The sequence below is a fragment of the Trichoderma virens genome, assembly GCF_000170995.1.
Source record: "Trichoderma virens Gv29-8 chromosome Unknown TRIVIscaffold_2, whole genome shotgun sequence".
Taxonomy (NCBI): domain Eukaryota; kingdom Fungi; phylum Ascomycota; class Sordariomycetes; order Hypocreales; family Hypocreaceae; genus Trichoderma; species Trichoderma virens.
The window spans coordinates 1,049,178-1,075,959 of NW_014013747.1; the positions used below are offsets into that span (position 1 = coordinate 1,049,178).

Below are 26,782 nucleotides of genomic sequence, written 5' to 3' on the forward strand. Positions count from 1 at the left end.
GACATGGATGGGTGAAAAAAGTTCCATGTGCTTCTTTTCTCTTCTTTTTTTTTCATTCTTTGCTATAAATAGGGGGGATTAGACACCAAGATCCTTTTCCACCATACCCCTGCAGATGGGGTGATAGAAGTCCTTGTTCTTGGCAAAAGTCTCCAGGGCGAGGCTGCGATCAACCTTGCTCAGGGAGCGGAACAAGGGTCGAACAAACTTCATCCGGCCGACCTTTCCGAGCAAATCGGCGGTAGTCTGGTAGCTGGTGCTGTCGTTGGCCTTGAGAGCAATTTGGAGATAGGCAAATTTGAGCTCCACGTTCTGGGTGTTGAGGAGATCGTAGGCGCTGCCGAGGAGCTGTGCTCGTTCGGAGCTCAGAGGCTCGTACTGCTGCAGCTTCTCGAGGAAAACGATCTTTTGGTTGGAGGAGAAGGATTCGATATCCTTGGCGTTGGGCACATAGGACTGTTCATTTCGCAATGTTAGCATGCGGCAATGAAGCGCCATAGTACGGCTCAAAAAGAGGTGAAGGAGAAGACTCACAGCATCCTTCCACTTCTCAGCCAATTCATAGCATTGGCCAGCAAGGGTGGTGTCAAACTCGGGCTTAGGAGGCAGGCCAGGGGTATAGAATCTGCCCTCCCAGTCGATGGTAGCGACCTTTTGCTTGACCTCTTCATCACCCAGGTTGTTGAAGAAGTCTACAAAGGTATCCCTGAACTCGAACGAGTCCAGAGACTTGCCAGCCCACTTTGTGAAGTAGTGGGGGATAAACTTGTTGAAGTTGTCTCGGCCAACGAGGCGATCCAGATAGTAAAGGAAGTGGAAGCCCTTTTCATAAGCAACAGTGCTGTAGACATCCTCAGGGTCCACGTTGTCATGGCTGATGATCAGCTTGGTGTACTCGTGGTCCGCGCCAAAGTGTGCAACAGCATCCTCTAAACTCGGCATTAGGTTTCGCCTACATCAATTACAACACAGATACTCACCGAGGGCCTTCCACCCAATAATGGATGAAAAGTCAAACTGAGGCTCGCCGTGGACAGCAGCCTCAATTCGTCGCTCCAGATAAACCGTCCAGCCCTCATTCAGCCAGCTGCCATATTTGTCAGACCAGTCTCATAAATCTCAAAGAAACAGTTCAAAATACTCACAAGTGCTCCCAGCTGGCGTTGGACACCAGGTTACCGCTCCAGCTGTGGGCAAGCTCGTGAGCGATAACGTCAACGTTCTGCCTGTCACCGCTGATAATGGTGGGGGTAGCAAAAGTGTAAATGGGGTTCTCCATGCCTGACATACATGTTAGCAAAGCCACTGAAGCCCGATTGATGCATAGATGATGCTAACCTCCATAGGGGAAGCTGGGGGGCAGAACGAGCACATTGTACTCTCCCCACTTGTAAGGGAAGACGATGCTCTCGGCGATTTCCAAGAACTTCTCCATGTCGCGCTCGAGCTCCCATTGGCAGCCCTTGAGCTCATTGGGGCCAGTAACAACCTTGCTGCGGGAGCCAATAGGGGCAGCAACGATATCACCAGAGGCAACAGCAAACAGGTACGAAGGGATCGGGACCTTTTGCTCAAATTCATACACCTTCTCCACGCCGGGAGTGGCCGTGTGGTCGCCAACAGCAACACCGCTGGCAACAACCGGGAGGGTGGAAGTGAACTTGAAGCTGATGGTGGACTTGACATCAGGAGTGTCCTGGCAGGGGAAGATGGAGCGAGCGTTGATGGCCTGGCACTGAGAGAACATGTACGGGTGCTTCTTGTTGGACGTCTGAGCGGGCGTCAGCCACTGAAGCGCAGTGCACTTGCTGGTCGTCTCCAGCTCGATGGCCAAGTGGACGATCTCGCCCTTGGCCGCGCCATCGGGAACCTGCACATGCAGCGGTGCTCCAAAGGGATCCGAGTGCGGCTTCAGCTCCCACTTGGATGCTGTGTCGTTGACGTTGACGGACGAGACGTTGACGAAGCGCGAGTCGAGGATGATCTCCTTACTCTCCTTGTCCGTCTGGCTCTCCAGCTGCAGCACCACGGAACCCTTGAGGCGCTTGTTCTCAAAATCAATGTTGAAGTTGGCCGTGGTGTGCCTCGTGCGCCAAGCGCCGTAGTTGGACAGTGTGGTGGGATCACGAGTGCCGGCCATGGTGTTGATTGTTGCAAAGCCCCGCCTTGCGTAGCTTGTGATGATGCGATTCGTGCTGCGTAAAAGACCAACTCGGAGGGAGAACCACGACATGTGGCACAAACACAAACTCGAGGGTTTTTTCGACGGCGAGATGGAGCGGGCAAAAGGACCGACTCAAGCCGAGTTCGAATTCGAGCTCATTGAAGCGTCGAGCAAGCTTGCAAAAGGTCCTTCATTGTCCAGTTCCTATTCGAGGAGCATCACGTGCCGCACCACTTGCGGAACATTTTGAGTTTCCACTGTGGGCTCTTTCGGCTCAGCGAATCTCATGCATTGATTATGTGATTGATGGATTGTTTGATTGCGCTTGGATTTGAATCCATCACGACTTTCAACTCTTTTGAAGCAATTCATTTTCCCTCTTTCTTGTTCATCCTCTTCGGGGTTTTTGATCAGATTAGCCTAGTCGAGTTGACAACTAGACCAGCCGTGAAACGATCGGCTCCAAGCCGCTCCCCGCCACTGTGCACCTGAAACGACCGCTAAGCTTCCTGGATAGAAACAAAGGATCTCATCCGGGGTGGCCTCTCGTTTCACGCGGCTGAACCGGGCACTTGGGGTGTCAAATCCACAGAGATGAGCCCTAGCATGGGCCATTGTTTCAATTGAGACGCGATGAAAAACCGATGAGAATGGGGACCGGAAGAAGTGATGCGGAGCCGCAGACACCTTGGCTAGAAACATTTTGCAAGTGTCAGATCGGACTGATCGTGGAGCGTAGCCCTGGCTTTATATATTGGCAGGTAAAGAGTGTACTGCTAATTAGTGAAGAAACGAAAATCAACTCGACTTGTACATCACTTTGCCTGCAAACGCTCTGCTTATACACTCTGTTACAAACATATCAAAGCGTCTCCATTACTAACACTGGTAGAGAAGATGGCAAAGGTGTACTAGGGGAGACGTAGATGTAGACTTTGAGTGGGTAAAAGAGAAGAAAAAAATTCTCCCAACATCTAATCGAGGGCTACTAACACTAGAAGCATGAGCACATAAAATTTCATCCAGATAATCCCACTCAGCTTCATCCGAGGCCTTCCGTAGACAATGGTGCCACAAAAGCCAGCGTGGAGCGAGTCATATGCGATGTGGATGGCATTGGGCGTTATCCATGGCCCTACTTAAGCTGCTTGGCCACAAGCTACAAAAAGAGTTTTGCCAAGGCATCATTTCTACCGGTACTTTAAATACTGCCGGTATACGTCCGTTGGGACCGCGTTCTTTTACTATGTACCTAGCAAAATATAAAGTACCTATTTCTCCGACTTCCAGGTACATGTACATTCATATGGCCGAAAAACCAAGAGTTCTTCGCTATAACCAATCTCCTCAGTGTTCTAAAGTCATATGCCTGCCGATGCTGTGAATCCAAATCGCTTACTTAAGAGTTAAGAGAGTAATTCTCTTCCAATACCGAACTAGCTTGTCAAAAGTCTGAGTTTGTATAGATACCTTAGGCAGTTTGATGTTATCTATTTCCACGCATTCTATATTACTTCAGGGTATTCAAGATGCCACTGGATCATATCAGTATTAGATACAGGTAGGTAGATACTACTCTCTACTACCTAGTAGAAGTGGGAATTTGGTGGTGCCTTGAGAATTCGATCTACTGCGCCTGATCAATGACGTGAAGGTACCGTGGGTAGGGTCAGGTAAACATGTACAAGTACATCAGGCTTGCTCCGCTATTAGGACATGCTGTTGGGTTAGCATCATTACTGAACCTTAAGATGAGATATTTCTTTGGATTTAAAGAAGAGTTTTTGACGCCTTCATCTACCCTCGGTCATTCATTGTTCTATCCATTCTGCTTCATAGACCCTGAACATTGTCCGACTTCTCCATTTCCACAAGATTGGTAACCCTCTATTCATCGATCCATCAAAGGAACGATTTTTCACCTCCAAACGGGGCAATACCCCTCCTGAACACGACCCTCCTTAACGCCACTCTCTTCAATGTAATATACCTATCATCGGAATACCGGAATTCTTCATTTGGTAAATCCTTAGGTTAGGGGTGTCCAGAGAATGCTTGAAAATCTAGAATTTGTAGTCTGGAATGTGTAACCTGTAATCTCTATAATGCAACATATGATAGCATACTCTGGTGAAAAGATACCAGACTGGTAGATGCAAAGCAACTTCGACATATTTACGAATGCATCACCTAAACCCAGTGCCCAACAAGAACAGCAAGGCCAATATGATTCTTTCCTGTTTTACAATTAGTTTTGGAAATGAAGCTAACAGTCGAATCCACATGGGAGACAGACGACACGACCGAGGATGCTCAAGAATGAGTTCAAGTCGGCACTTCTCTTGCTTTAGCCTCAATACTATCCTAAGAGTGGGTTGGTAGGTATTGAGCTACGAGTTTGCAAGTGGTTGGAGAATAATGGCGCAAAACACCAGAGGGCGATATTATTTGGTGTTTGTTGATAATGTGGCGTTAAGAGTGTCGCCATTGTACATATCCAGCGTCGATCTTGATCTTAATTTTATCAGAGTTCTTTAATATGAATGTGGCCTTATTCATATAACTGTGTATGCGAGACACCTTCTCGAATTATAAATAGAAGCACTGGTATTGTACCACCCTCCATAGATTGTACTTGAAGCTGAACACGATTTTTTGACAAGTCATTTTTCTAGATGATTCCATGCCACACCCACAAGCAGCCCTATGCGACCCAACGACCCTACCTTTTCTATAGATGCATTGCAGAATCCTTCACTGTTCTGAAGGTCAAGGCGCTGTGGGGTCGATTCATGTGGGCGACGAAACGGACGCACTGCGTTTGACCCAAGATCTGAAACATGGCATTAGCCAGACCAAGTCAGAGCCGCTCTGTCGTTGTAAATCTTTGTCCATCGACAAAAGAGACGCCATTGGTCTTAGTGCTGAGCACGGGGTGAACTCAACCCGGCGTGGGTTCGGGTCTTTCCTGGAGCCCATGATGTACGTATTCTCTCCAGGCTTAGAAAATTACCAATGGCAGAGCTATGTAATTATGATTTGGCTTCATTTACAAGGCAGGACTCGAATATTTCATCGCCGTGGCTGTAGAGAAGTTGTTTAGCGGCTGGAAAAAGCAAAGAGCCTCCACCGTTACGGCGGTGAGTGGGGCCGGACATCGGATTCGCGGTGGATCTTTGAATCATGACCATCAAGTTCAACAATGTTCAACTCACTGACAACGCCATCGTCTTTTTTCTCCTTGGACAAAACAAGATCACGGCAGAGAGAGAAACAAAGATCCAATTGGCTCTTTCTGTGGGCTTGTTTCCCCGCAGAACAGGCTTGTAAGCAGGAGTTGGCTCAGGGGTTGAAACAACTTGAAACCGGAACTCTCGATCAATATACACCAAACCGGAGCAGAGGTGGAAGCAATCTCTGCCCTCATTATACCTTTCGTAGTTGTAAATTGCTTTGACTTTGGGTTTTACTTGAAAAAAATCATTCTCGTGAAGAATAGTGCTCGGGTCTTGGCTCAATCTCCGAAGAACATCACGAAAGGAAATTTTGCTCCCGCTGTTGGCGATGCATAATGATAGTAATTAGCTGTCGGAGATATCCGAAATAGCATTTTGCACGGAAAAAGACCTATCCGGCTGGAGTTACGTAGAGCAGAAGCCTGTGAACGGGAAGGAAGACGTTACGGGGGCGGTTGTGCACATTCTCTCATGGAATTGGCCTAGAATCCTTGACCCCTGCTACTCCGATTCCGCGCACTGACAAAGACGAAGCGGAGAATACGCCAAGCCTTGATGCACGCCTGGAAACATGAAAGTCTGTGCAGGCGGAGAATATGCGCATGGAAAACGAAATGCAGTGCCGCAGTCCACAATGATTGAGCTGAGATTTGCAAGACCTGCCTGTGCGGTGCGGTGATGTGCGGTGCATGACTAGATGTCGTATCAGATTTAGGCCCGACACAGCGTGGCTGCACACGACTATACTCCGTTTAGCACCGAGAAACCGTGCCGTGTATCAAAATGCGTTACGAGAGGGTGTGCATCTCCAAACATTGATCACACGGCTTGCATCCATCAACGATGTGACGGAGATGTGACGGCTTCTAGAAACACTATCGGTGTGTCTAGTTGCGGTTTGACAATTATCGATTGCCATGACCCTCATCATCACCCATTCGGATTAGATCTTCATGTTAGCCTACAAGTTGTTCTCCGTAGAGTCTGTGCTTATGCATAGACGCGCAGTCATGTACATCAATAGCCCAAGAATTCAGCTTGGCAGGGCGAAATCGCCAAGTAATCGCCAAGGTTCCCTCCACAACTACCCTGAGAGACTGTATTTCGGGCAAAATTATATGAGCACAATATTGAGTTCATCGGGAATGCCGGCGTCAAAAGCAACGGAATGAGCTCATGATCGAGGTGGTATGTAGGGTAGTGAGTGAAGCAAGTATACGTCAGAAGAGCGGTATCATATTCCAGATTAACCTACATGTACTAGAAAAGCCTCATTTGAATTCTGCCAATACGCCTAATATTTTCCGAATAAGATGATTACAAACAGCCTTAGTGGCATCACAAACAACTAAAAATAATCATTGGAGACGAATGCCTTACAACGCTGGTCCTTTATGGGGGCAATGCAAGCTGAGGACGAATATACACCATGGGAAAAGAGGGATGTAAACACCACAGGGCAATCTTGAAACCATTACGGAGATATAAAAAGCGATTGGATAATTGGGCCCATTAGGAGGTAGGCCGTAGCCTCAGCCTGCTGGTCTTGTGACTCCCTGGGGCCAAAAAGGTGCATATGATCGTCTTGCAGCCTCCTTGTGCAGCCCCCAGTGGCGAGGCAGAGATGAGATGAAGATGAAGGATCACCACCAACGTGCACTCCATGTCTTGGCTATTGCATTGCGCTATTCCGGGAGCATCGAGATCGCTTACAGCACAAAAGAGAGTGGCAACGCACCGTAAAGCAGAACAAACGCAGCCCCCTCCCCCCCGGACAGCTGCAGTTACGAAGTACTTCGTACGAGAAGGCTGAGTCTGCGACGCGCTAACGGTGACTGACGAAGGGCCGAGTGGAGATTGGAGAGAATAGAGGCCTGCAAGCCTGCTAAGTGCTACTGCAAATCGCCTAGGTTGGATACTCCAATATTGAAGCTTGGATTCTGTGATTTCGTACCGGCTTCTGCTATACAGTTTTGGGCAGCCGCAAAGCCAGAGCCACCGGAAAATCGCCAGGGGCCTGCCTCGCAGCACGTGCAACCCCGGAGCCTTGTCGTCCAATGTCTCAAGTGGACGCCTTGGCTTTCAGGCTTATTTTTTTCTTTCTCGCTTACGGAGTACAAGTCTACCACTTTTTCTCTCTCTTGGTGATGCTGCCATCTAATCTCGTCAAATACCGAATGGCAAGGCTGCCCCCAGGCTCTCGAGCAACTGCCTCGCCCATCAGTGATTGTGTCGATCATCGCCCCCAGAATCCTGCTTCCTCATACAAACACGGCAAAGCAAAATGCAGGCACCGCAAGGCAGAGCACTGACGCCTGAAACCAAACCCCCACTGACGCTAGTCCCATCAACAGGGCCTTATCTTTTTTCCCATCTTCGTCTGGCCTTCTGTCCTGCTCTTCTCTCGCGTTAGCAGCCCCCGAATACCGGTGCTAAAACGCAATCGCCCGAAAGATCGGATTGGTGCGGGCGAACATCATGGCAGGCAAGGATATCCTGGCGCGGTGGGGAAGACGCTCCAACCTGAAGAACGGGTCGAGTCTGTCCAGGGGCCTAGCGTTTGACTCCTGGTTGCCATGCAGCAGTGCCAGTAGCTCCTCGAGCCAGGGTCCGGCTGTCTATGCCTCTTTTGAAGCTTCCGCCGCAGCCTACTCGACTCTAACACGGGCCACCCTGGTGGCTCTCCGTCCAGCATGGTGCTTGTACAGCCACCCAATGCACCCGTGTCACAGACAGGACCAGCATCTTCATATCCTTGACACTTGAGCTACAACTCTTTGGGCCCGCTGCCTTCTCCTGGCCCTTCGGTTGTGTGGTGCCTGTGGGTTCCCCCTTCGCAGTCGGGTGCAAGCGAAGAGGAACAGGGTGGACATCCATGTTCTCCACGCTAGCCCAGCAGGCCCTCGTTTTGAGTGCAATGCGTCTTTCTTCCAGGCTCCGTCGTCCCGGTGGCGTAGATATATACCCTCTTCGCCTTGTTCCAATGCCTTGCTCTCCTTCTTGCTGGATGGGAGAATCGTTGAGGATGTTGAATGTGTAGCACTGTCGTCTGAGGCGAACTGCTATTCTCATCTCACCTGGAGCTGGATGACTGTGTCTTCCCTCTATAACTGATCCATACGAGTAATGGATCATATTGTTGGCTGCATGACTGGGGTTGGACAGAGTGCAATGTCGAGGCCTTTCTCACCCGCTCTTCAGATGCTTTCCGTAAGCACATGCCCTCTTATCATATATACCACTAACTTACACCCGCCATTTCAGTCAGCGCCGCTGGCGGCTCTATCAGACAACGAGAAGCCAAACTCTAGAAAGATGCAGCAAGAGGGACAAGGGAAATATCAGCTCTTCCCCAAGGGGAGGCAGTCGCCTAGCTTTAACAGCAATGCTTCGGTGGATCCCGAGACTGCTTTTGCAATGGCCATGAACAACAGCGAATTCAACGAGAAGCCAGGTGCTGCTCCAACGCTGAAGATCAAAGTGAACCAACAAACTATTGTCCGGCGTCGAAAAGCCACCATCCCGGAACTGGGACCGATGACAACGGTCCAGGAGGTTACTATGGACTCTCGTAAGAACATACCCCTCCAGCATTTACTATTCCAGCTCTAACATAACTCTATAGCAACAATACCGGGTCGACCACCGCTGCGAGAACGTTCTATTAGTGCTCCTCAAGACGGATCAACACAAGATACAGTCCCTCCATTGACGCTTAGCAGAGCCATATACGCAGCTCCAAAGCAGATCGAGGTGAAGAGACGACCCATTGACCCTCGGCCTCCTCGCTTGCCTTCACCAAAGCGACTGGCACCCCTGGTTATCCCCGAGCCAGAGCAGCTGTCTTTTATGCAATATGTACGACAGCCTTCTCCCCCGAGTCATCTCGAGGCTGAGAATACACCACCACTGGGGACTAGTACCAACCAGTACTTGACTCCTATTAGCAGTTCTACCTCGGACTCTAGCGGCTTCCTCAGTTCGTCTAGCACTGAAGGCACCTCGGCCACCACACTGCCAACTCCTGTCTCAGCACCGATTATGGAGAAGAGCTCTGCCATCAAGCAATGGGAGCCTCGTATGCCATTGAGCGCCAACCGAGCGGAAGATAGCTCGTATAGCCATAGGCGATTTGCCTCTGAATCACAGGGAGACAGAGGTAGACCAAGGAAGCGAACGGAGCCGCACAAGAAGAGCAACTCTCATCCAGGCAACGGCGAAAAGAAGCGATCCAAGAGCGCCGAGCAGCGCGCATTTGAGGAGCTTCCTTCGGGCTGCAGACCAGAGAAGGCTGCTAGCCAAATGAGTGCCAATGATCTGGGTATTCTTCGCCAGCAGGCGCTTGGCCAGGCTGAGAGATTCGAGGTGCTGCGTGTTGAAGATGTCGAAAGCTTATCCAAAGAACTCCGACGACTCGACGAACGAGCAGAGTACCTCCGCCGTACCTACAACTCTTTGAGGAACGGTCGTCGCAACTTTCACTCTCGTATTTGCCAATACCTTCGGTCGCCAATGCGAGGAGCCCGGTTAAGTGCCGAGTCCATGCTTAGACAGGAGGAGGCGCTGGCCGAGCTAGATGCCTCTATCGATGGCTGGGTAATTAAGCTCGAGCGAACAGAAAACAGGCGTACACGTGTTCGACAGAAGCTGCTTGAACATATTGCTGCGGCCGCCATACTCTCCATCGGCAAAGAGACCCCCCCGCCACAGCAACAACCACAACAAACACAACCACAACCATCTTCGCCTGTACGACAACCATCCCCTGTACAAATACGGGTAGTCCAGGACATTGCCACGCCACCACGGAGCCCGGTTAAGACAACTTTCAGCGACAGGCCTGAGAGTGCCTCACCGCCGCCTCTGCGAGTGGTGGCTCAAGTACCCAGTATGGTTCTTGAGCTGCCCGCCGAGGAAGTTGTACCTGAAAACAAAACCGACCTATCACGAAAGTCTACCATGAAGAGCACAGATGGTGAGAGCATCCGCATCTATGCCGGCGATGAGCTTTTTGCTCTCCTGACCGACGTTGAGGATGAGATCATCAGGATGAACAATGCCATTCCAGAGTCCAATGCCACCCCAGAGTCTGCCACACCAGAGCCAAATGCCTCACCCAAGCCCGAGGCGAGCCAGTCCGAGTTTCTACAAATCGGACACGAAGTACCGAGAAGCAGCAACTTTAGGCTTAGCGCCCAGCCCGACTCTCCCACTCTCGCCCCCTCGCCGATGTTGCCCAAGAGCTTCTTCTTCAAGCCGCCTACTTCCATGAAAGCTATCCACTCTCCCGTACCACCGTCCCCCCCTGCACCGGTTCCTCCTCTCAAAGACGTGCCAAAGGAACCTGAAATATTCCTTACCAGTGCAGTGTTTAAGCCGAAATGAGCAATTTTCACACCCAGTCTCTTTTGCCTCTTTCTCTTCTCCCACTCAGTTATGCCATTATCGGCGTTGATTCGGTCTTCTTCTTGTCACTCCTTTGCATAGATGCATCCTGGCCCCGTGCCTAGAGCTATTGATACCCGGTCATGAACCTGCCTTTTTTGTTCTTGCATCAAGTCACTCATTTACTACCTGTCATGCCTAGCACTGCATGGATATTTTTTGTTTAATGTTTATTTCTTACACGGTTTGAACATCGTGATGCGACAGTGGCTGGCCAGACTAGGCGTGCGCTAAAAGCTTTTCTCTTACATCAATCATTAGACACTGCCGGGGCGAGTAAGAGTACTCTCCGGGAAATTGACCAGTCATATTTTTGAATGTCAATGTTCTATGATTTTGATATAATCATTTTATTCTTCCGTCTCTCTTTTGTTTTTATTTTATTACCATTTTTCAACTTGTTTCCTTGTATTCTTTCTTTTAATTTTTTGTTCATTTCATTTTTCATTTCATTTTCATTTTCATTTTTCTTTGTCTTTGGGCCAGGAAAAAGGCCAATTTGCTTGTTGACTCTTCGAGGCAGCCTAGCAGGGATAGATTGTTTCTCGAATTCAGGCACTTGATCACACAAGCCCATGGCCCTGAAACAGACGAGGCCTGGGAAACGAAACAGCTAGCGGGCGGATGATGGCGGATGCCGCAACAAAAAGCATTGGATTTGTATTTTAGTGGATAGCATAATGTATACCTGTACAGCTACGATTACCTAGATAGCGGCGGTTTGAGGAGCCGAGAAAAAAACTACTACTTTCTATCAAATCGAAACATGGTAACCCATTTGGGCAGTGATGGATCTGCAGCATGACTAATGTTTACGGTGGCATCCTGGATTGTGTCGGCCGACGAGGCGCGGATTCGGCCGCAAGTCAGCAGTATGTATTAGCAGGTATTAGCAGTGCATAGTGCATGATCGTGATGGCCTCTCTTTTGGCGTTTTGACAGCTTCTAGGGGTCGGTGACGCCATCGTGTGGTGCTAGGCTGTCACCTGTCACGCCCCGATTTCTCGCTTGTCGTATAATCTGCATCTGTGCCATCTGTCTGTTGCTGTTTTATCTATCTGACACTATATTTGGCTACGGAGTGTTTGGCCTGGAGGTGCCCGCATTGTGTTACGGCATCTCGGGAATCCTGCGCTGCGACGTGATTGGGCCGGATCATGTCCGAGAATCACCCTCGACAGAGTCGTTGCCAGCATGAGTTGCTCGCATGCATTATCACAAACACCTGCGGATTACTCCTTACAGTACAGTAGGAAGAGGAGGCGGAGGAGGCGGCGGAAGAGCAGGCGAGACGGGGAACAAGGCAAAGTGCATGGAAGCGAGACGTGGCGTCTGTCCACGTGTATGTTGTATGCAAGGCGTGTTGCACTGACAGCTGCCGAGAGGATTTAGCACGAGGAAATGCCGTGGTAGGATTTTGCGGCGGGCGGACGAGATGGGACGAAAAAAAGTTGGGATGATGGGCAAGCGAGCGACTCATGATTGCGTGCAGAAAGCGGAGGCCAGGGGGTTCGTCTGGTGTCTGAAGAGGCTGATGGCGGTTTTTGGTGATGTCAAGTGACGGCCTTTTGCTGCACGCTGCGCTCACGCGTGTTTTTGGGGGGCGGCCATGCAGGGACCGAGGACCTAAGCTGTGGATGTCAATAGTAAGCGGGAAAAAAAATTCAATACTTTTGTAGTGTTAGTTGCAGTGGTTAGCATGCACTGGAAGCGAAGCGAGAAGCAGCAGTGCATGCATGGATCGCAGATGATGATGTTCTAGATTTGGCAGCGTGGACGGGAGATAACGAGGAGCCGGAGGCATCCCCGCAATGCCCAGTAGCGCTACTGTACGTATAATACTACGGTATTACTACCTATGTACTATTGAGGCACTTGTGCATGGAAGAGAACGAGAAACAAGGTGGCTTGCCGGGGATAGAGGGCCTCCGGAGCCGGTGTCGAGTCTGGGTTAGCGGATGAGATGAGCTAAGTGGGCGATTAATTGGGTTCCATACAGCTAGCTATATTACCTGGTAGGCATTGAGTATGCATAAATTACAATAGATGATGGGAAAGCAATAAACATCAATGGGAAATTGGGAAGAGAGGGGACTCAAAGATAGGAGAGAGACCGGAAGCACATGTCAATGGACGGAGCACAACATTGCGATGGACTCTGCGTCTATCCTGCATTTGGGTAGGGAGGCTGACGATAAAACTTGATATAGGAAGCTTCTCCGTTACATGTAATATAACTTGTGCGGTGGGCATGCGGACAGAAGGGGACTGGAGCGGCTAACACCACGAGGCGGCAGAGTATACGAGGTGCAGCTACGACGGATTGACACAAAAGAGGGACTAAAATTAATAAACCGAATAATACCCAAAAAGTGAGGAAAGCTGGGGAAAACCGTTGAACAATGGTCCAGGGGGGGGAGGGACCCGTTGACAGGACAAGGGACAAGGGGGGGCCTCTACAGTCTGGTGTTAGTGCATGATATTGGAGAGAGGCGAGAAATTGACGTGACACGTCAAAATCCCTCTTTGCTGCAGTAGAGTATTACTGCATATCACTCACTATACATGCACGTAAAGCACTCACTCACCCACACATGCCAACTTACACAAGACGCAAGGTACCAGCATGGAGAATCCTGGGAGCCGGATACGCAGGCCCGGAGTCATGATCCCGGCCAGTGATATGCAGTGCTGCACTTCCTCCCCTCGCTGCTCTTTCATTTAAACGTTGGGTCTTGGCTGCAGGACGGCCGATCGTCACTTTATGCCAATTGATAAAAAACTTGATAGTTGACATATTGCTCTCTGCTGGGCTGCCTATCCTGTCCCGGTACCGAGTCCTTGACCCATTTGCCGACCCGCGGACAGGAGAGAGAGGGAGGGCGATCCAGACCCTGTTCATGCATCGTAGACCTACCTGAACTCCATTGCATGTCAATGTCCGGTTTCCCCATTCGCGGACGCTCGAGTTACATTCCGGGACCCGATGTCCGGTTAATGACAGTTCCCGGAACGAGGAGAGAAAAAAAAGAAAAAGAAAAAGAAAAACTTGCAAGAGGATCACAATCTCTCGGGTTACGAGCCGTTTCCCCTCACTTTGCTTTTTTTTTTCTCTCCTGCTGTTTCAAAAAGGGGGCGTAAAAAGGAAAGATGCAATTAGGCGAAGCAAAAAAAAAGATGAGCCGTAATACGGGATTACCAGTTTGCCCGACTTGGCTGATCTATAATATTACGAGTCTGCATTCTAATAAAAAAGAAAAGAAAAGAAAAGAAAAGAAAAGAGGCCGTATTGCTACTGCTACATAATGACTCAAAGGCATAATATGCAGGTATTCTTGTTCAGAAAAAAAAAAAAAGGAAAACTAGAAGCACACACGTCTCATCCCATCGTTGGAGGCATCTACTCTACTCCCATGAAACAAAAAAAAAGGGGCAGGGGAGCAAAAAAGGCGTCCCATTCGTCCATTACTCCTTGGAAAAAAACAAAAAGCAACCAGGTATCATTTCTGTTTTCCCGCCCTCGTTTATCATATAGATTGAAATGAAAAAATCAATAATGGCCGGGATCCCTTCCCGGTTTCCGTAGCAGAGTGTGTGTCGTATGCCGCGTTATAAGTCTCCATGCACCTCGTTGCGAGGACCCCGAAGGAGCAATCGCTAGCAATACGTTCGGTCGTCTAACTCCGTACTTCGTACAAACATGCGCGGCGTGTCGACGTAATCAGTGTGTAAGAACCCTCACTGCCTGCAGTATTAGGCCAAAAATTAGTCCTCGGGCTACTTCCTCAATTTGCAAACAGTCGAATACACGCCCCAGGGCCTCGCCTGTGGCCGACTGCCCCATGACGCCCATCAGTGCCGCTGGTACTCCACTTTGGATCAGAAGCCTACGGGCCTTGATGGCCAGTTGCTTCTTGTCCTCTTCAGTCAACGGCTCCGGCCAGGATGCTTGCTCCTGCTCTGTGGGCATGGTGTTCTCCCGCACTTTGCGTAGCCCGGATGCAATCCCTGCATCCGAGGTGTTGGCGTCTATCACAGATGCCTGAATAAGAGACTGCACCGTTAGGAGTGAGGGGTTGCCAGGGCGTAACAGGAACGACTTTGCCGCCGTGAGGAGCGTACGACGAATGTTCCAGGCCGACGAGAGGGTGTACATTTCGTTGATGACGGCAAAGATGAGCTCGACAGCAACCCGCGTTTCCGCTTCGCTTAGCTGTGTGAACTGACGAGCGGGCTTTGCCGGGCTCTTTTTCCCAGATAAGGCCGGCGCCGACGCCGACCCGTTCAAGGCTGCCGAACTATTGTTACGACTGTGATCCTCCATGATACCGAGGTCCTTTCTACGAGGCTTGGCATCAAACTCGTTTGATTCGTAGTCATCGCTAATCTCATCCGGCGGCGGCGGGAGCTTGGTAAAGTCCAGGCTTATGGACGACGGTGACCGGAGAGCGGCCAGGCTGGATGTTCTGCTGTGCTCTCTGCTAGGTCGAGCACTTACCGAAGTAGATATCGAGTCCAACCGGCCTCTCTGGCCTAGTCGCAAGTCCGTCTCGCTGGTGTTTGGAGACTGGAAGCTTAGCATTCGCTCCATCGGTGCAACCCGGCCTGGCTGGGTAGCAATCACCGACGACCTCTGGCTATCGAGACTGGCACGCTCCGATCTCGCAGGTGACCGTGCAATGCTATCGACTCGGTTTCCTGTTGTTGATGATATGGACAGTCGATTCGCATTCGCCGTAAGGTCGATAGACTGGGCAGTCGACTTTCGATTCAAGCCAGCCAAGTTGCCAAAGACGCCGCTAACGCCGCCAACAAGACTCTTACCGCCTTCCATGGCTCCTTTGGGACCGATGGATAGAACCTCGAGCATGTTCTTGCCCATTGTTTCCCAGCCAAATGACTTGGAGTTGCCGTGCGTGTGTCCCTGAGACTTTTCGAGGAATCGCTTCATGCCCTCGCTCTCTGCCAGGGCTTGATACCAACAAGCATCTCGTAGATACCTCTCTAGTTCGCCACGAAGAGACTCCCTGGTGTGAACCTTCCAGCTGGGCAGTTCCTTGTGAAGCTCCATGAAGGCGGTTGCGCCAGATACTGCAGCAATGCGCCTCAGGATCTCATGTAGCGTCTCAAAGTCTGAATATCGCCTCACAATCATCCAACCGGGGTAGTGAGAGGACGATGGCTCGACCTGGATCAAGTAGTCCGTATTTGGTTTGCTCTTGATCTTCCCCGTGTCCCCTGAACCATCGTCATGTAGCGTAAAGGAAGCGTTGTGCAGAGTAAGCGGTGCCTTTTTCGGCGAATCCTCATCGCTATCTGGTTGGCCTGGGGGCACAATTTGATCAAAGCTTGTAAATGACTGGTCTTTGCTTTCTTGCGGAGATGATGCTTGGCTGATGGAATCAGTGGTAGATCGCGGCGTATGCGGAGTGTAGACTGTGTCGCTTTTGGTCGAGACGCCATCTACAGAAGCCCCGCGAGTCGGGTATCGGCTCGATGTTGGCGACAATGCTTCTGCTGCAGAGCCATTACCATTCTTCTGGGCCTCCCCATCTGCAGTCGCCAAGTCCATGCTCTGCTTAGAGCGCTCGGATGCCTCCGTTAATGTGGATGCTCTTTTCCGTCGTGCGTCATCCTCCAAAATCATGGCATTCATTCGTTTCATTTCTTCCATGGCCTCTTCCAGCTCCTCATCTGCTTTGCTCAGTTTCTTCTTGTGGGAAGACTCTTTCCGGCGAGCCTGGCCTTGGTCGTTACTGCCGCGCCGAGGCTTCGCGATGCCGACATTACCAACATTGCCATCCAAGTCGGCAAAGACATTGTTAGCCACGTCGCGGCCAGTCTGCATGCCAACGTCAATTGCTTGATTCAAGTTGGGCTCTCCTGCTTCTAAGAGATATACGATCCACCCATTGATCCACTCGGCCCTGCTGCATTGCTGTAGCGTCTGCTCAAGCACCGAATTTGCCAGAATCTCCCGCAAGAAAATCCGTGCGGGATCGCAGTTGTAGGCACTCTTGTCCAGGAACCCAAGCAAGTCCTCAGACACCATCTTAAATTTCGTTGCCTGCTGCCGCTTGTTGAGTAGATTGGCAAGGCGGCTGTCAGGGTTTTCCGCCAGATAATTGTATATAGTATCAGCAGCGGTTATGTTTGTGTCGGGGGGCAGTTCAGCGAAAGCAGTGGCTAGTTCCGAAAGGAAAACGATAACCATGGACGTTGAATTGGTCAGGAGATCGAGAAAAGCATCAGCCGGTCGCTTACGGCTCATCCGGTTCGATATCGCCAACAGATAGGACGTGATGGTCTTGCGGACAGCGAGAGGAAAGGCGTGATCTGAGGGGACGAGGGGGTTGTACCACCACTTGATGTAGTTTTGAACAATGGCGTCGACCAAGCCACTCAGCGCCTCTCTCGTTTCTGGACGAAAGTCGTCAAAGCCTCGCATGCGGTACTGCTCGTCGTCATCGTCATCATCCTGCTTCTCCACGGCTCTTACAGCCTTCAAGTCTGTCCAAACCCTATCCAATACCTGTGGCCCGTCCTCGCCGCGAATTGCCCTTGCAAATTCAGGGTTCTTCGACTCCCATATGATAAAGGAGACCACTCCGCCAAATGCCCCTATCAACACGAGACCAAGCCGCCCAAGAACGGCATACGTCACTGCAGAGACTCCGACGCCGAATCCTGCAAGAGTTGCCGGCGTTGCAGTCGCAAAGAATTGAATCGCTCTGGAGGCAAAGGTGACTTCTGGCGGCTGCGCCGACTCTGTTGGCCCGGCCCATGCTGTCTTGGAATCGCATTCTAAGCTTTTGGAAGCATGATTATTAATGATGTTATTGCTGTCGCCATTCGAAGGCGCAACGTCGTCGCCATTTGCTCCGGTTCGGCCGGTCGATTCGACCGAGACCAGCTCGGATGAGTCGTCGCGACGCTGCGCAAGGTCGGTTGCGATTGAGCTCATTGGGGTTGAGCTGCTGCTAGCTTGACCCCAACGGCCGGTTTCTCTAAACTATCAGTGTCTCGTGATGCGCGGGAGACGAGGGAAACATGTCACGCAAACGCCCAATGCCGCAGTTTTTGGTACAGGAGAGAGACGGAGAGACGCGATGCTGGAGAGCAAGTTCAGGGCGCAACTCCTGTTCGTACTCGTATGTATATGCAAATGCTGGGTCCAAGGGAAGTCTTGAAGATGCTCCGCCATTCGAAGCACTCCAGTCTCATAATCCTCCTTAAAGGTGGGTCTCCGTCTAAATTTGGAGCTGCAGCCCCCTGTTTGTTTCCAACGCGAGTCGCTGTAACCTTGTAGAGTTGATCAGAAGAAAACGAAACAATGCAATTTTTGACGAATTTTTTTACAATTACATCCATGAAATAAATAGAATTATTAGTTATTCCATTGAGCCATAAAGTTGCCACCGCATCAAATATTGACATATATGCATCTCACCTCATCTTTGGTGCAGAGCGAAATCTTCACGTGAGCTGGCGTGACCGTTAAAGCAGATGCCCCGCCTAAAGCTCCCAGCGCTGTAAAACACTTTGGGCCTGACGCGTTCGGCAGCTCCACGCGCCGCATTGAGCATCCATTCCTCGGCTTCCCCTGCTGATCTATATCGCAAACGCAAATACGATCCCTCGTTTTGCGATTAAGCTTCCTCTCAGAGATCCAGCAGCATTACTCTGAAGCTCGCTGAAAGATGCCTCCCACAACCAAGAAGCGACGAGCTGATGATGACAGCGAAGACGAGATTCCCCACACTTCTGTCGCAAAGAAGAACAAGAGCGCCGCCGCCGCCAGTGCGCCGGATGGCAAAGATGACGAGGGCAATCCATTTTGGGAGGTGCGATATGACAGTTGAACCTGGTTTTGCATCTCGCTTACTCACGTCTTTGCAACAGTTGTCGAACAAGCGACGCGTAGGAGTCTCCCAGTTCAAGAAGATGTGCTTCGTCAACATCCGCGAATACTACGAGAAGGATGGAAAGATGCTGCCGGGCAAAAAGGTAAGCCCCGCGTGTTCCGACGAAGCAAACATGGCGGGATATACGATGCTAATATCGGCACAAGGGCATTTCTCTCTCCGTTGAACAATACCTCGCCTTGATAAAAGCAGCGCCCGGTATCAACGCGGCTCTGCGCGCAAAGGGCCAGGATGTCGATGACCCCGACGAAATGGACATCGAAGAGCCAGAGGTGGCCACAAACAGGCGGAAGTCCAAGTCGGACAAGTCTAATATTGAGGCAACCAGCGATGAAGATGAAGGCGATGATTAGATCTCCCTGTAGACCTTGCGGTATTTGATTTATGATGTCAGCCCTCTTGGGCTTTAAAAACGCTGGAGTTGGGATATTCTACTTTGGCACAGCAGGCTAGTGCCTACCATGAGCAGGACGCCCGTGGATTCGGGTTACGGCTGTCATGACGGTTGACGGGTATATGATCTGATTTGATTTGAATTACGGCGATATCCTTGTCGGAAAAGTTTTAGTAGGTAGTGACAAACATTTCTGAGTAAGTCGCGGACAGCAGCTGTGATGTCTCAGTAAGACGATGGACGCAAGGGTTATCTAGTAGGCCAACAACGACGTATATTGTCTCACAACGTCAGAAATGCCATGTCTCTTGACCGCGTCGCATTTGGTGGATATGGACGTCCAATCACGGGCGAAAGATATGCGGCGACGACGCTCATCGCAAATACTTGACTAGTGCAGCACTTGGGAGCCTCTGCAGCGTTACCTAAAGATCCCGTGTGACACATCTCCAGTAAAGGGTGTTGCCAAGGCAGTTTGAGGATGTCCCAGGCCCGTATCAACGACTAAAGTAGCGCTGAAGCCCCCTATGATTGGCGCACGGGGGCGTCATCCTTCACTATCATGCCTGCAAAATTGTCATCTGGTGTCGATCCGTGAATCTCATCTTAACCACTTCCACGCTCGCTCTCTTCCCACAACCCTCTTGCATCCATGACTTTGCAACGATTTCCTGCACAATAACGCTCCGGATCTAAACAAACGGTACACGTGCTGCCTGAGACTGACTTGACGCGATCACGGTGCCTGTTTGCCGCCGTTTTCGGGCTCCGGCTTAGTCGACAGATCCCCCTTGCGTCAGATTACCTAACCCGACGTCAAACTGGCAACTTGATTCCACATCATCAGCGCCGGTCTTGGATTGCTTTTATCTCAGCCGCCTCCCGACACTTGCGGTCTTCTTTTACTTTTCAAACACATGGATGGCCGGATGATATAGAGCCAGGAAACAACCGTGTTTAATGATTTAACCCTTTTTAATCCTTTTTTTGGACCTTCTCACCTCGGTTGCGCCGGCGCGACTGTTCTTTAATCATGATCTCATGGCGGGTTGGGCTGGGGCGTACGGAGTCCGTCAATAACTATGAGGGAGTTCTGGTTTCTCTAGAGGAGGCGCATCTACACAGCCACTCGGCACGGGTTGGACGAGTCGAGTTTGAGACGCAAGACGAAAGTGCGGGAGATGACGATGACGAGGATGTGAACTCGGTCAAGGACGATCAGGGAGAGGGGATGCTATTGATGAATGCCGCTGAGTACACAATCGAAGGCCTAAGGGCAGAGATGAGGCAGGGCAAGCGAGGCGAGTGGACGGATTATGAGAGTGAGTATTTGCGATGAAAGTAATGAGGGGAACCGCCACTAAACCGACAATAGTCAAATCCAAGCTCATCAATAAGGCAATTCAAGACATTGGCATGGGGCGTTACAACTGGCAGCTGTTTATCCTCTGCGGCTTTGGATGGTTTGCCGATAAGTAAGGGCAATCTATTTTCTCCGTTTCTACTGCGAGCAGTTGGCTAACATGCGATATAGCTTATGGTTGCAGGTGTGCTGAATAGACTGTGATGAGACTATTGCCACATAACGCTAACAAATAGAACAGGGCGTTTCACTAACATTGCCATCACTATCAGCCGAGTTTGACATACCAGAAAAGACTGTGAGATATACGACGAGCGCCTGCTTTGTCGGGCTCTCTCTCGGTAGTTTCCTTTGGGGCATAGGATCGGATCTCTTTGGCCGCCGAATCGCATTCAACATGACGCTACTTATTACGAGTATCTTCGGCATCTTGTCTGCGTACGCTAGAAGCTGGGGAGCCGTTTGCTTCCTCTATGCAGCGTTTGGTTTCGGTGTCGGTGGAAACCTGCCCGTTGATGGAGCCTTATTCCTGGAGTTTCTGCCAGATGCCTCCAGTTCGCTGCTCACGCTGCTGTCCGTATGGTGGCCCATCGGGCAGCTGGTATCTTCTCTCGCAGCCTGGTTCTTCATCGCCCAGTGGCCTGTGGAAATTGGTTGGCGATACTTTATCATGACCATTGGCATCATCACCTTTGCAATGTTCTCCATCCGCTTCTTTCTCTTCCACATGTTTGAGTCACCGAAATTTCTCCTCAACCAAGGCCGCCAGAATGAAGCGGTTGCTGTCGTTCATGGCATCGCCTATCGGAATGGTTCAAAGACATGGCTCACCTCGCAGATTCTCGACCAAGTTGCGGCTGAAGATCCCGAGCAATCCGGTCATGGCGCTCAGCAATATTCCATGTCCTCGGTTCCGCGATCGAACATCCTCAGGGAGAAATTCAGTGGGTTCTCAGGGGATAGACTGCGGCCGCTATTTCAGACAAAGACTCTAGCTACTGCTACTTCTCTTGTGTGGTTTTGCTGGGCAACCATAGGGATGGGATACCCGCTGTTCAACGCCTTTTTGCCCCAGTACCTTTCTCATCACGACGGCGACTCGAGTAGCCAAGCTATGCAAGACGAGACTTCGGCAATTTCTGGCGTCACATACCGTAACTACGCCATCACCTCGATCATGGGAGTCCCCGGTAGTCTCCTTGCCGCTTACCTAGTCGACCACCCATCTCCTTTCTTCGGCCGTCGCGGAACCTTGGCCAGTTCTACCGCCGTCTCAGCACTATTCCTCTTCGTCTTTGCGGCGTACGGCACCACGCCGACGGCTCAGCTCGTCTTTTCTTGCATCGAGGCTTTTGCCCAGAACATCATGTATGGCGTTCTTTATGCTTTCACGCCGGAGATTTTTCCTGCCCCCGTTAGAGGCGCGGGCACAGGAGTGGCCAGCTTCCTCAACCGATTGACAGGTTTGATGGCCCCGATTATAGCAGCGAATATTCCCGGAGACGGGTCCACCACGCCCATTTATATGTCTGCTGTTTTAATCTTAGCATCTTTTGTGGGAATGTGCTTAATTCCCATTGAAACCAGGGGCGCGCAAAGGTTGTAGGCGTTTTTGTGTTTTTATAGAATCTTGGGCAGTGCTACCGCAAAGGCAGCAAAAGTGTGGATATGTAACTTCAGCACGTATATTCACATTCATACATATACTGGCTCTCATTTGGATATTGGGATGAAGAGGCAGTCATCATCAGCAAATTGGAATATGGCTCATTCGGCATCGTTTCAGAATAGATTCCGTTTTGTATTAGAACAATGCTTAACCCTTTACCAATATCTATCATCGTCTATCGATTGCCTTTAGCGCCAGCAGGAACATCAACACGCCGCTTTCTCAGCGACGTGCCCATGGCATCACGGACCATGGGATCAGCACGAATTGTGTTTTGGACCAACCACTCTCTCATCTTTCCCTGTAGGTTGGATGTTGCCTCTGCATCTCCCTTGTATGGCGCCATTTCCATATCCATTAGCCTCGTCGAGTCGGCATCAAACTGGCCAGTAATGGCTTCTAGGCGGCTCAAGCCCTGGAGCAGCAGCTCGTCCTCGTCGTCAATAGATCGCTTCGATGGTGATGCATCCATCATCATTAGCGGGCCGATTTGAGACAGGGCGATGTAGATAGTGATGGTGAGTTTGCGCGCAAGTTGTATAAGTTGAAACGGCAGATATGGCGGGTGGGTAGCCGTGTTCGAGAAGATGAAGTTGAGGCCCTCCAGCAATGACGGAAACCTCGGTCGAGTGACGGCTTGGATCTCGAAAACGCATAGGCTTATCAGAATCAACCATCGGTAGAACTTTCCAAAGTCCATGTATCCCAGCAGACCCAAGATGTAGATGGACCCTGCGGCAACTGCATAGTGCGGCAGGATTCCCGAGAAGACGCCCCGCGATACGAAGTCTCTGATTGTTACGCACTTTTGCCACCCTACCGTCTCGGGCCCGAAACGCTCGTAGGCGAAGCGCTTGGCGGCATCTTGTAAAGTTTCGCTGGCAGTCTTGAGGTGGATGAAATAGGCCGCCGAGTCAGAAGCGTCGCCAGTCTTGTCGGGGTGATGGAGCGCGGCAAGACGGCGGAAACGGGACTTGATATCACGATCGGTGGCGGAAAAGGGCACGCCCAGGTCGGTGTAAAAGGACCCTTGGCGACGGAGGTCGAAGTCGGCCTCGTAGATGGTGTAGGAGAGGTAGATGGCTACGACGAGGATGTGGATGTTGCGGCGATGGTGGTTGAATCGCGGGCTGCCGGGGGCGGGCTTGGGATCGCCGGCACGGATCGTGAGGCCATAGTAAATGGTCTGGAGCCAAGAGGTTGCGATCTGGCCGTGAGAATGAGTTAGCTGGCTGGTCTCGTGTGCGGTTGAAGCGACATATGAAAGGCGAGATGCCGCGATATCGAGATGAAAGGAAAGATACTTACGTTGGGGAGGAAGGACCACCCTATAATAGACAGGAATTGCGACATGATATATCGTGAAGCATTGTGGTTGTGATGCTTGCAGGTTCGCAGCAGGTGTTGGTGTTTTCTTGAGGACAAGCTGGCCGGCGATTCTTATCGATAAAGCCTGATGTAATCTTTTTGCAGGGGTCCTTTGATCTCGGCCTTTGTTTAGGAGCGGCAGATGCCGAAGCCGTCAGCCTAGGTCAAGGATAGCGACATATACCTAATCAGCAAACAATCCCGAAGGAGGTGTCCAAAGGTCACAAGTGAGTTATATAGTTTGCAATAGTAATCAAATCTTATTTTTGAGAGTTTTTCTCAGACAATATGAAGACCCGGTGAGAATGAAATGCGTGGGGGAGAAGGAGGGGGGGGATTAATTGTCCGTTGCGACCTATAGGGAATGTTACATACACGTACCTTAACACCTACATTGGAATGCTATATCCAGGTAGCCATATGTTGCATTTCTCATTAATGCATCATTTTCGCAAAGTGCTATACTAGCTCAATATACTCCCAATTCTTATAATCTTCCTCTTTGACCAGTTGTCCTGTGCGCCCTTCCCAATCCCATTCTTGCCATGGCTTGCCCATTCGTCCGACATCAAGAAAACATGGCGAAACCACTGTATACCTCCCTGGCTGACCTGGGCTCTTGCGAATTATATATGGCAGCGACTCTCCAGTTAATAACACAATCTCGTCCGAGTTACGGACCGGTACTGTTGATAGCCCAACTCTCCCAGAGGTGGTTAGAAAGAAACACTGCGCATCGATCACATTCAGTATTGTCATCAGATCGAATTCCAACCGGCTAATTTTGCCTGGTTTCGCTTGCATACTGTACTTCCCATCCGTGTGATAATTAAAACATTCCACGCTTCGTTGTAAGCGGATTTGTCCAGGTCGATGAAGGATCATCCGATTGATAATTGAGAAAAACCGATTGAGGTATATATCCCCTTCACTCATTGAGCCCAGTTTCCTTACCCAAGTCTGAAGAATAGCGCCAGCCATTGGTATGCATGGATAGTCTTTGAGGGTGAATTGGCGAAACGCGTTCTCCTCAGGAACTATTCTCGGGAGTACGTCGCTGACTGTAGATGTGAGGGTATCAACTCGAAGGCCCTTTATTCTAAGCACACCTTTATTGGAGCTGTTGGAAACTATAGTAGGCTGAAATGGTGCTTCACCTACTTCCATATCGCTCATCCAGTATGGTCGATGGGTGGTACCAGTTGTCCAATCCGGAACCCAAGTAGGCAATCCATCATTGCGATCTCTGCGACAAGCAAATCGCAGAAATTGGACATTGTGGTGAGCCTCGAGAAGGCTATGGGCAGCAGCTGTATAGACTTTGGTAACTGTCTGAGAGTAATCGGGTGTAACTATGCCGAACGTTTCTGGTAGCATGAGTCCTATGGCGAAGATCTTATCAACTTCTAACGTCGCCTTCTTATAGCAAAGAGCGCTCAGTATTTCTTCGTCACGGTTAATTTCACTGCGGTCAAAGATTAAGCGATGATATAGGTGGAGCTGATAAGTGTCAACCATAGACCGCGCGTTGAGCCGAGCATTTAACGAGCTGATTATAGCCCAGGCTCTGTAAAATGTATCACAGTGGATGGGTTTCGATGATCCACAGAAAATCACGCAGTTCGGATTTGCGTTGCTCTCTTGTATTGTCCACACTCTTCCCCAGTACGGCCGTGACTTCAGATCATCTTCTCCATCTGCGAGCTTTTGCTTGATGTCTTTAAACAAGAGTCAGTTGAGGTAGGAGCAGAGAGCTAGAGGAGAGACACAACTTTTGAGTATAGGCAAATGTTCAAAGACAAGATATCCCAGACCACAGGCCATAAGCCATATAGGGACGTCAAAGGCGTAACCAATAACGTCTAGAGGTAGGCGACTAGGTAAAAGATTCGAGGAATTAAGAAACATAGCTTTGCGCTCTATCCATAGGGCTGGCGCAAAAGGCAAGGTAATTAGGCGATACCATTTTAAAATGTAATCACTTGAACTGTTGCCATTACCAAGCCAAATATCAACCTGTTTCGCGTTTTTGTATATGTTAGCCATCATTGCCACCTGTGAACTCTTTTCGGCAATGTCGTTTTGGTTAATGCAGATTGCGTCGATCCAAAGGTATCTCGTTTCCCCTGGTTCAAGGCGAAGCCGACGGATAGCATCGTGCGTATTCTTGGTAATAAAGAACTTTCGTCCGTTGGCGTATATGACTTGATCTGACAGTTGGCTGTCCCATGTGTACGAAAGAGCTTCGTAAGGCGGTGCTTTATCGAGGGAAGCAGTTACCAGATCGACGTATATATCGTCATCACGGTTTGCCGCACCGTAAACTTTTATCAGACGAATGCTTCGCTGACCAGAGAGTTGTGGATAGACATAGTCGCTAGCGATTATACTTTTATGAGTCGTGAAATAACCAGAGTACTCGTGCTGCTTTGCAATGGAACCAGAATGTAGGTGATCATAAGAGGTATACCCGAGAAAGCCAAGGAAGCCAAGACCAACTTTTTGTTTGATCGTTGTTCTCGACGTTCTGAACAAGAACCTAAAGGGAAACCTGGTCATTGCTGTAAGAATTATTTGATAAGTCCAAGCAGCTGCCTTTCTAGATTTAAAAAATATCATGTACTGGCTCTGAGCAAATCATTCTTATATAGTTGCCGCCCTATTAGATCGGGCATCGTTGGGCACGCCTGATGCATCCAATAGCCTTCTGACTTATACAACATCTGCGCCTGTACATAACAGCACAGCCTTGCTGAACGTTGGCCAATATGCAAACCGCAATATCAGATGACTAATTAGATGGAAATGGCCACTAGGCACACAATAAATACCATGAACATCTATGGGCTATTACGTATGTATAGGGTTAGATAAAATGAATTGTACCTTTGCCATAAGTTGACGCTCGACTCTAACACAGTGTAGACAACATAGACCTGGAAGGCTCAGCAATTAGCAGTGAGCAAGCTCAAACATGGTATTTCGTAAAATAGGTGTAAACAAATGCAATTTCGAATGCTTCCAGTAAATTCTATACTAGAGAGATCAAACAGTTGCAAAAGTAATAATAAAATATATTGGAGAGCCTTGTCAAGGGTGAATTATGTCGCTTGGCGACTGGGCGGCCGGTGGGTTACTACAAATAACATTTCCAATATATGTGTGTATGCAATTGCCGGAAAAGTTCTACAATGCTTTTTATGAAATTTGACAGTTAA

At 49.9% G+C, this 26,782-nt stretch overlaps 7 protein-coding genes across 7 annotated transcripts; 3 read left to right on the top strand and 4 right to left on the bottom strand.

Annotated features, from left to right (window-relative positions):
- Positions 1-29: 29 nt before the first annotated feature.
- On the bottom strand, positions 30-2,233 carry TRIVIDRAFT_73611 (uncharacterized protein; the record flags this gene model as incomplete). The annotated part of the gene is made up of 5 exons (XM_014104976.1): positions 30-456; positions 535-929; positions 981-1,087; positions 1,146-1,281; positions 1,339-2,233. The coding sequence occupies 5 exons, from the start codon at positions 2,231-2,233 to the stop codon at positions 79-81; spliced, it is 1,911 nt and encodes a 636-aa protein (XP_013960451.1).
- A 6,482-nt stretch (positions 2,234-8,715) lies between these two features.
- TRIVIDRAFT_188606 (uncharacterized protein) lies at positions 8,716-10,785 on the top strand (the record flags this gene model as incomplete). The annotated part of the gene is made up of 2 exons (XM_014104977.1): positions 8,716-8,971; positions 9,026-10,785. 2 exons carry the CDS (start codon positions 8,716-8,718, stop codon positions 10,783-10,785), a joined length of 2,016 nt encoding a protein of 671 aa, XP_013960452.1.
- A 3,781-nt stretch (positions 10,786-14,566) lies between these two features.
- On the bottom strand, positions 14,567-17,809 carry TRIVIDRAFT_188607 (uncharacterized protein; the record flags this gene model as incomplete). The annotated part of the gene is made up of 3 exons (XM_014104978.1): positions 14,567-16,281; positions 16,378-17,602; positions 17,711-17,809. The coding sequence occupies 3 exons, from the start codon at positions 17,807-17,809 to the stop codon at positions 14,567-14,569; spliced, it is 3,039 nt and encodes a 1,012-aa protein (XP_013960453.1).
- Positions 17,810-18,545: 736 nt separating this feature from the next.
- TRIVIDRAFT_36126 (uncharacterized protein) lies at positions 18,546-19,123 on the top strand (the record flags this gene model as incomplete). Its single annotated transcript, XM_014104979.1, has 3 exons — positions 18,546-18,689; positions 18,748-18,852; positions 18,917-19,123. 3 exons carry the CDS (start codon positions 18,546-18,548, stop codon positions 19,121-19,123), a joined length of 456 nt encoding a protein of 151 aa, XP_013960454.1.
- Positions 19,124-20,197: 1,074 nt separating this feature from the next.
- TRIVIDRAFT_35433 (uncharacterized protein) lies at positions 20,198-22,133 on the top strand (the record flags this gene model as incomplete). The annotated part of the gene is made up of 4 exons (XM_014104980.1): positions 20,198-20,486; positions 20,540-20,639; positions 20,699-20,711; positions 20,769-22,133. 4 exons carry the CDS (start codon positions 20,198-20,200, stop codon positions 22,131-22,133), a joined length of 1,767 nt encoding a protein of 588 aa, XP_013960455.1.
- Positions 22,134-22,371: 238 nt separating this feature from the next.
- On the bottom strand, positions 22,372-23,549 carry TRIVIDRAFT_35843 (uncharacterized protein; the record flags this gene model as incomplete). The annotated part of the gene is made up of 2 exons (XM_014104981.1): positions 22,372-23,403; positions 23,505-23,549. 2 exons carry the CDS (start codon positions 23,547-23,549, stop codon positions 22,372-22,374), a joined length of 1,077 nt encoding a protein of 358 aa, XP_013960456.1.
- Positions 23,550-25,532: 1,983 nt separating this feature from the next.
- Positions 25,533-25,916, bottom strand: TRIVIDRAFT_8990 (uncharacterized protein; the record flags this gene model as incomplete). The annotated part of the gene is made up of 1 exon (XM_014104635.1): positions 25,533-25,916. A coding segment is annotated over one exon (384 nt), but the record flags the coding sequence as incomplete, so codon positions are not given.
- Between the last annotated feature and the right edge of the window lie 866 nt (positions 25,917-26,782).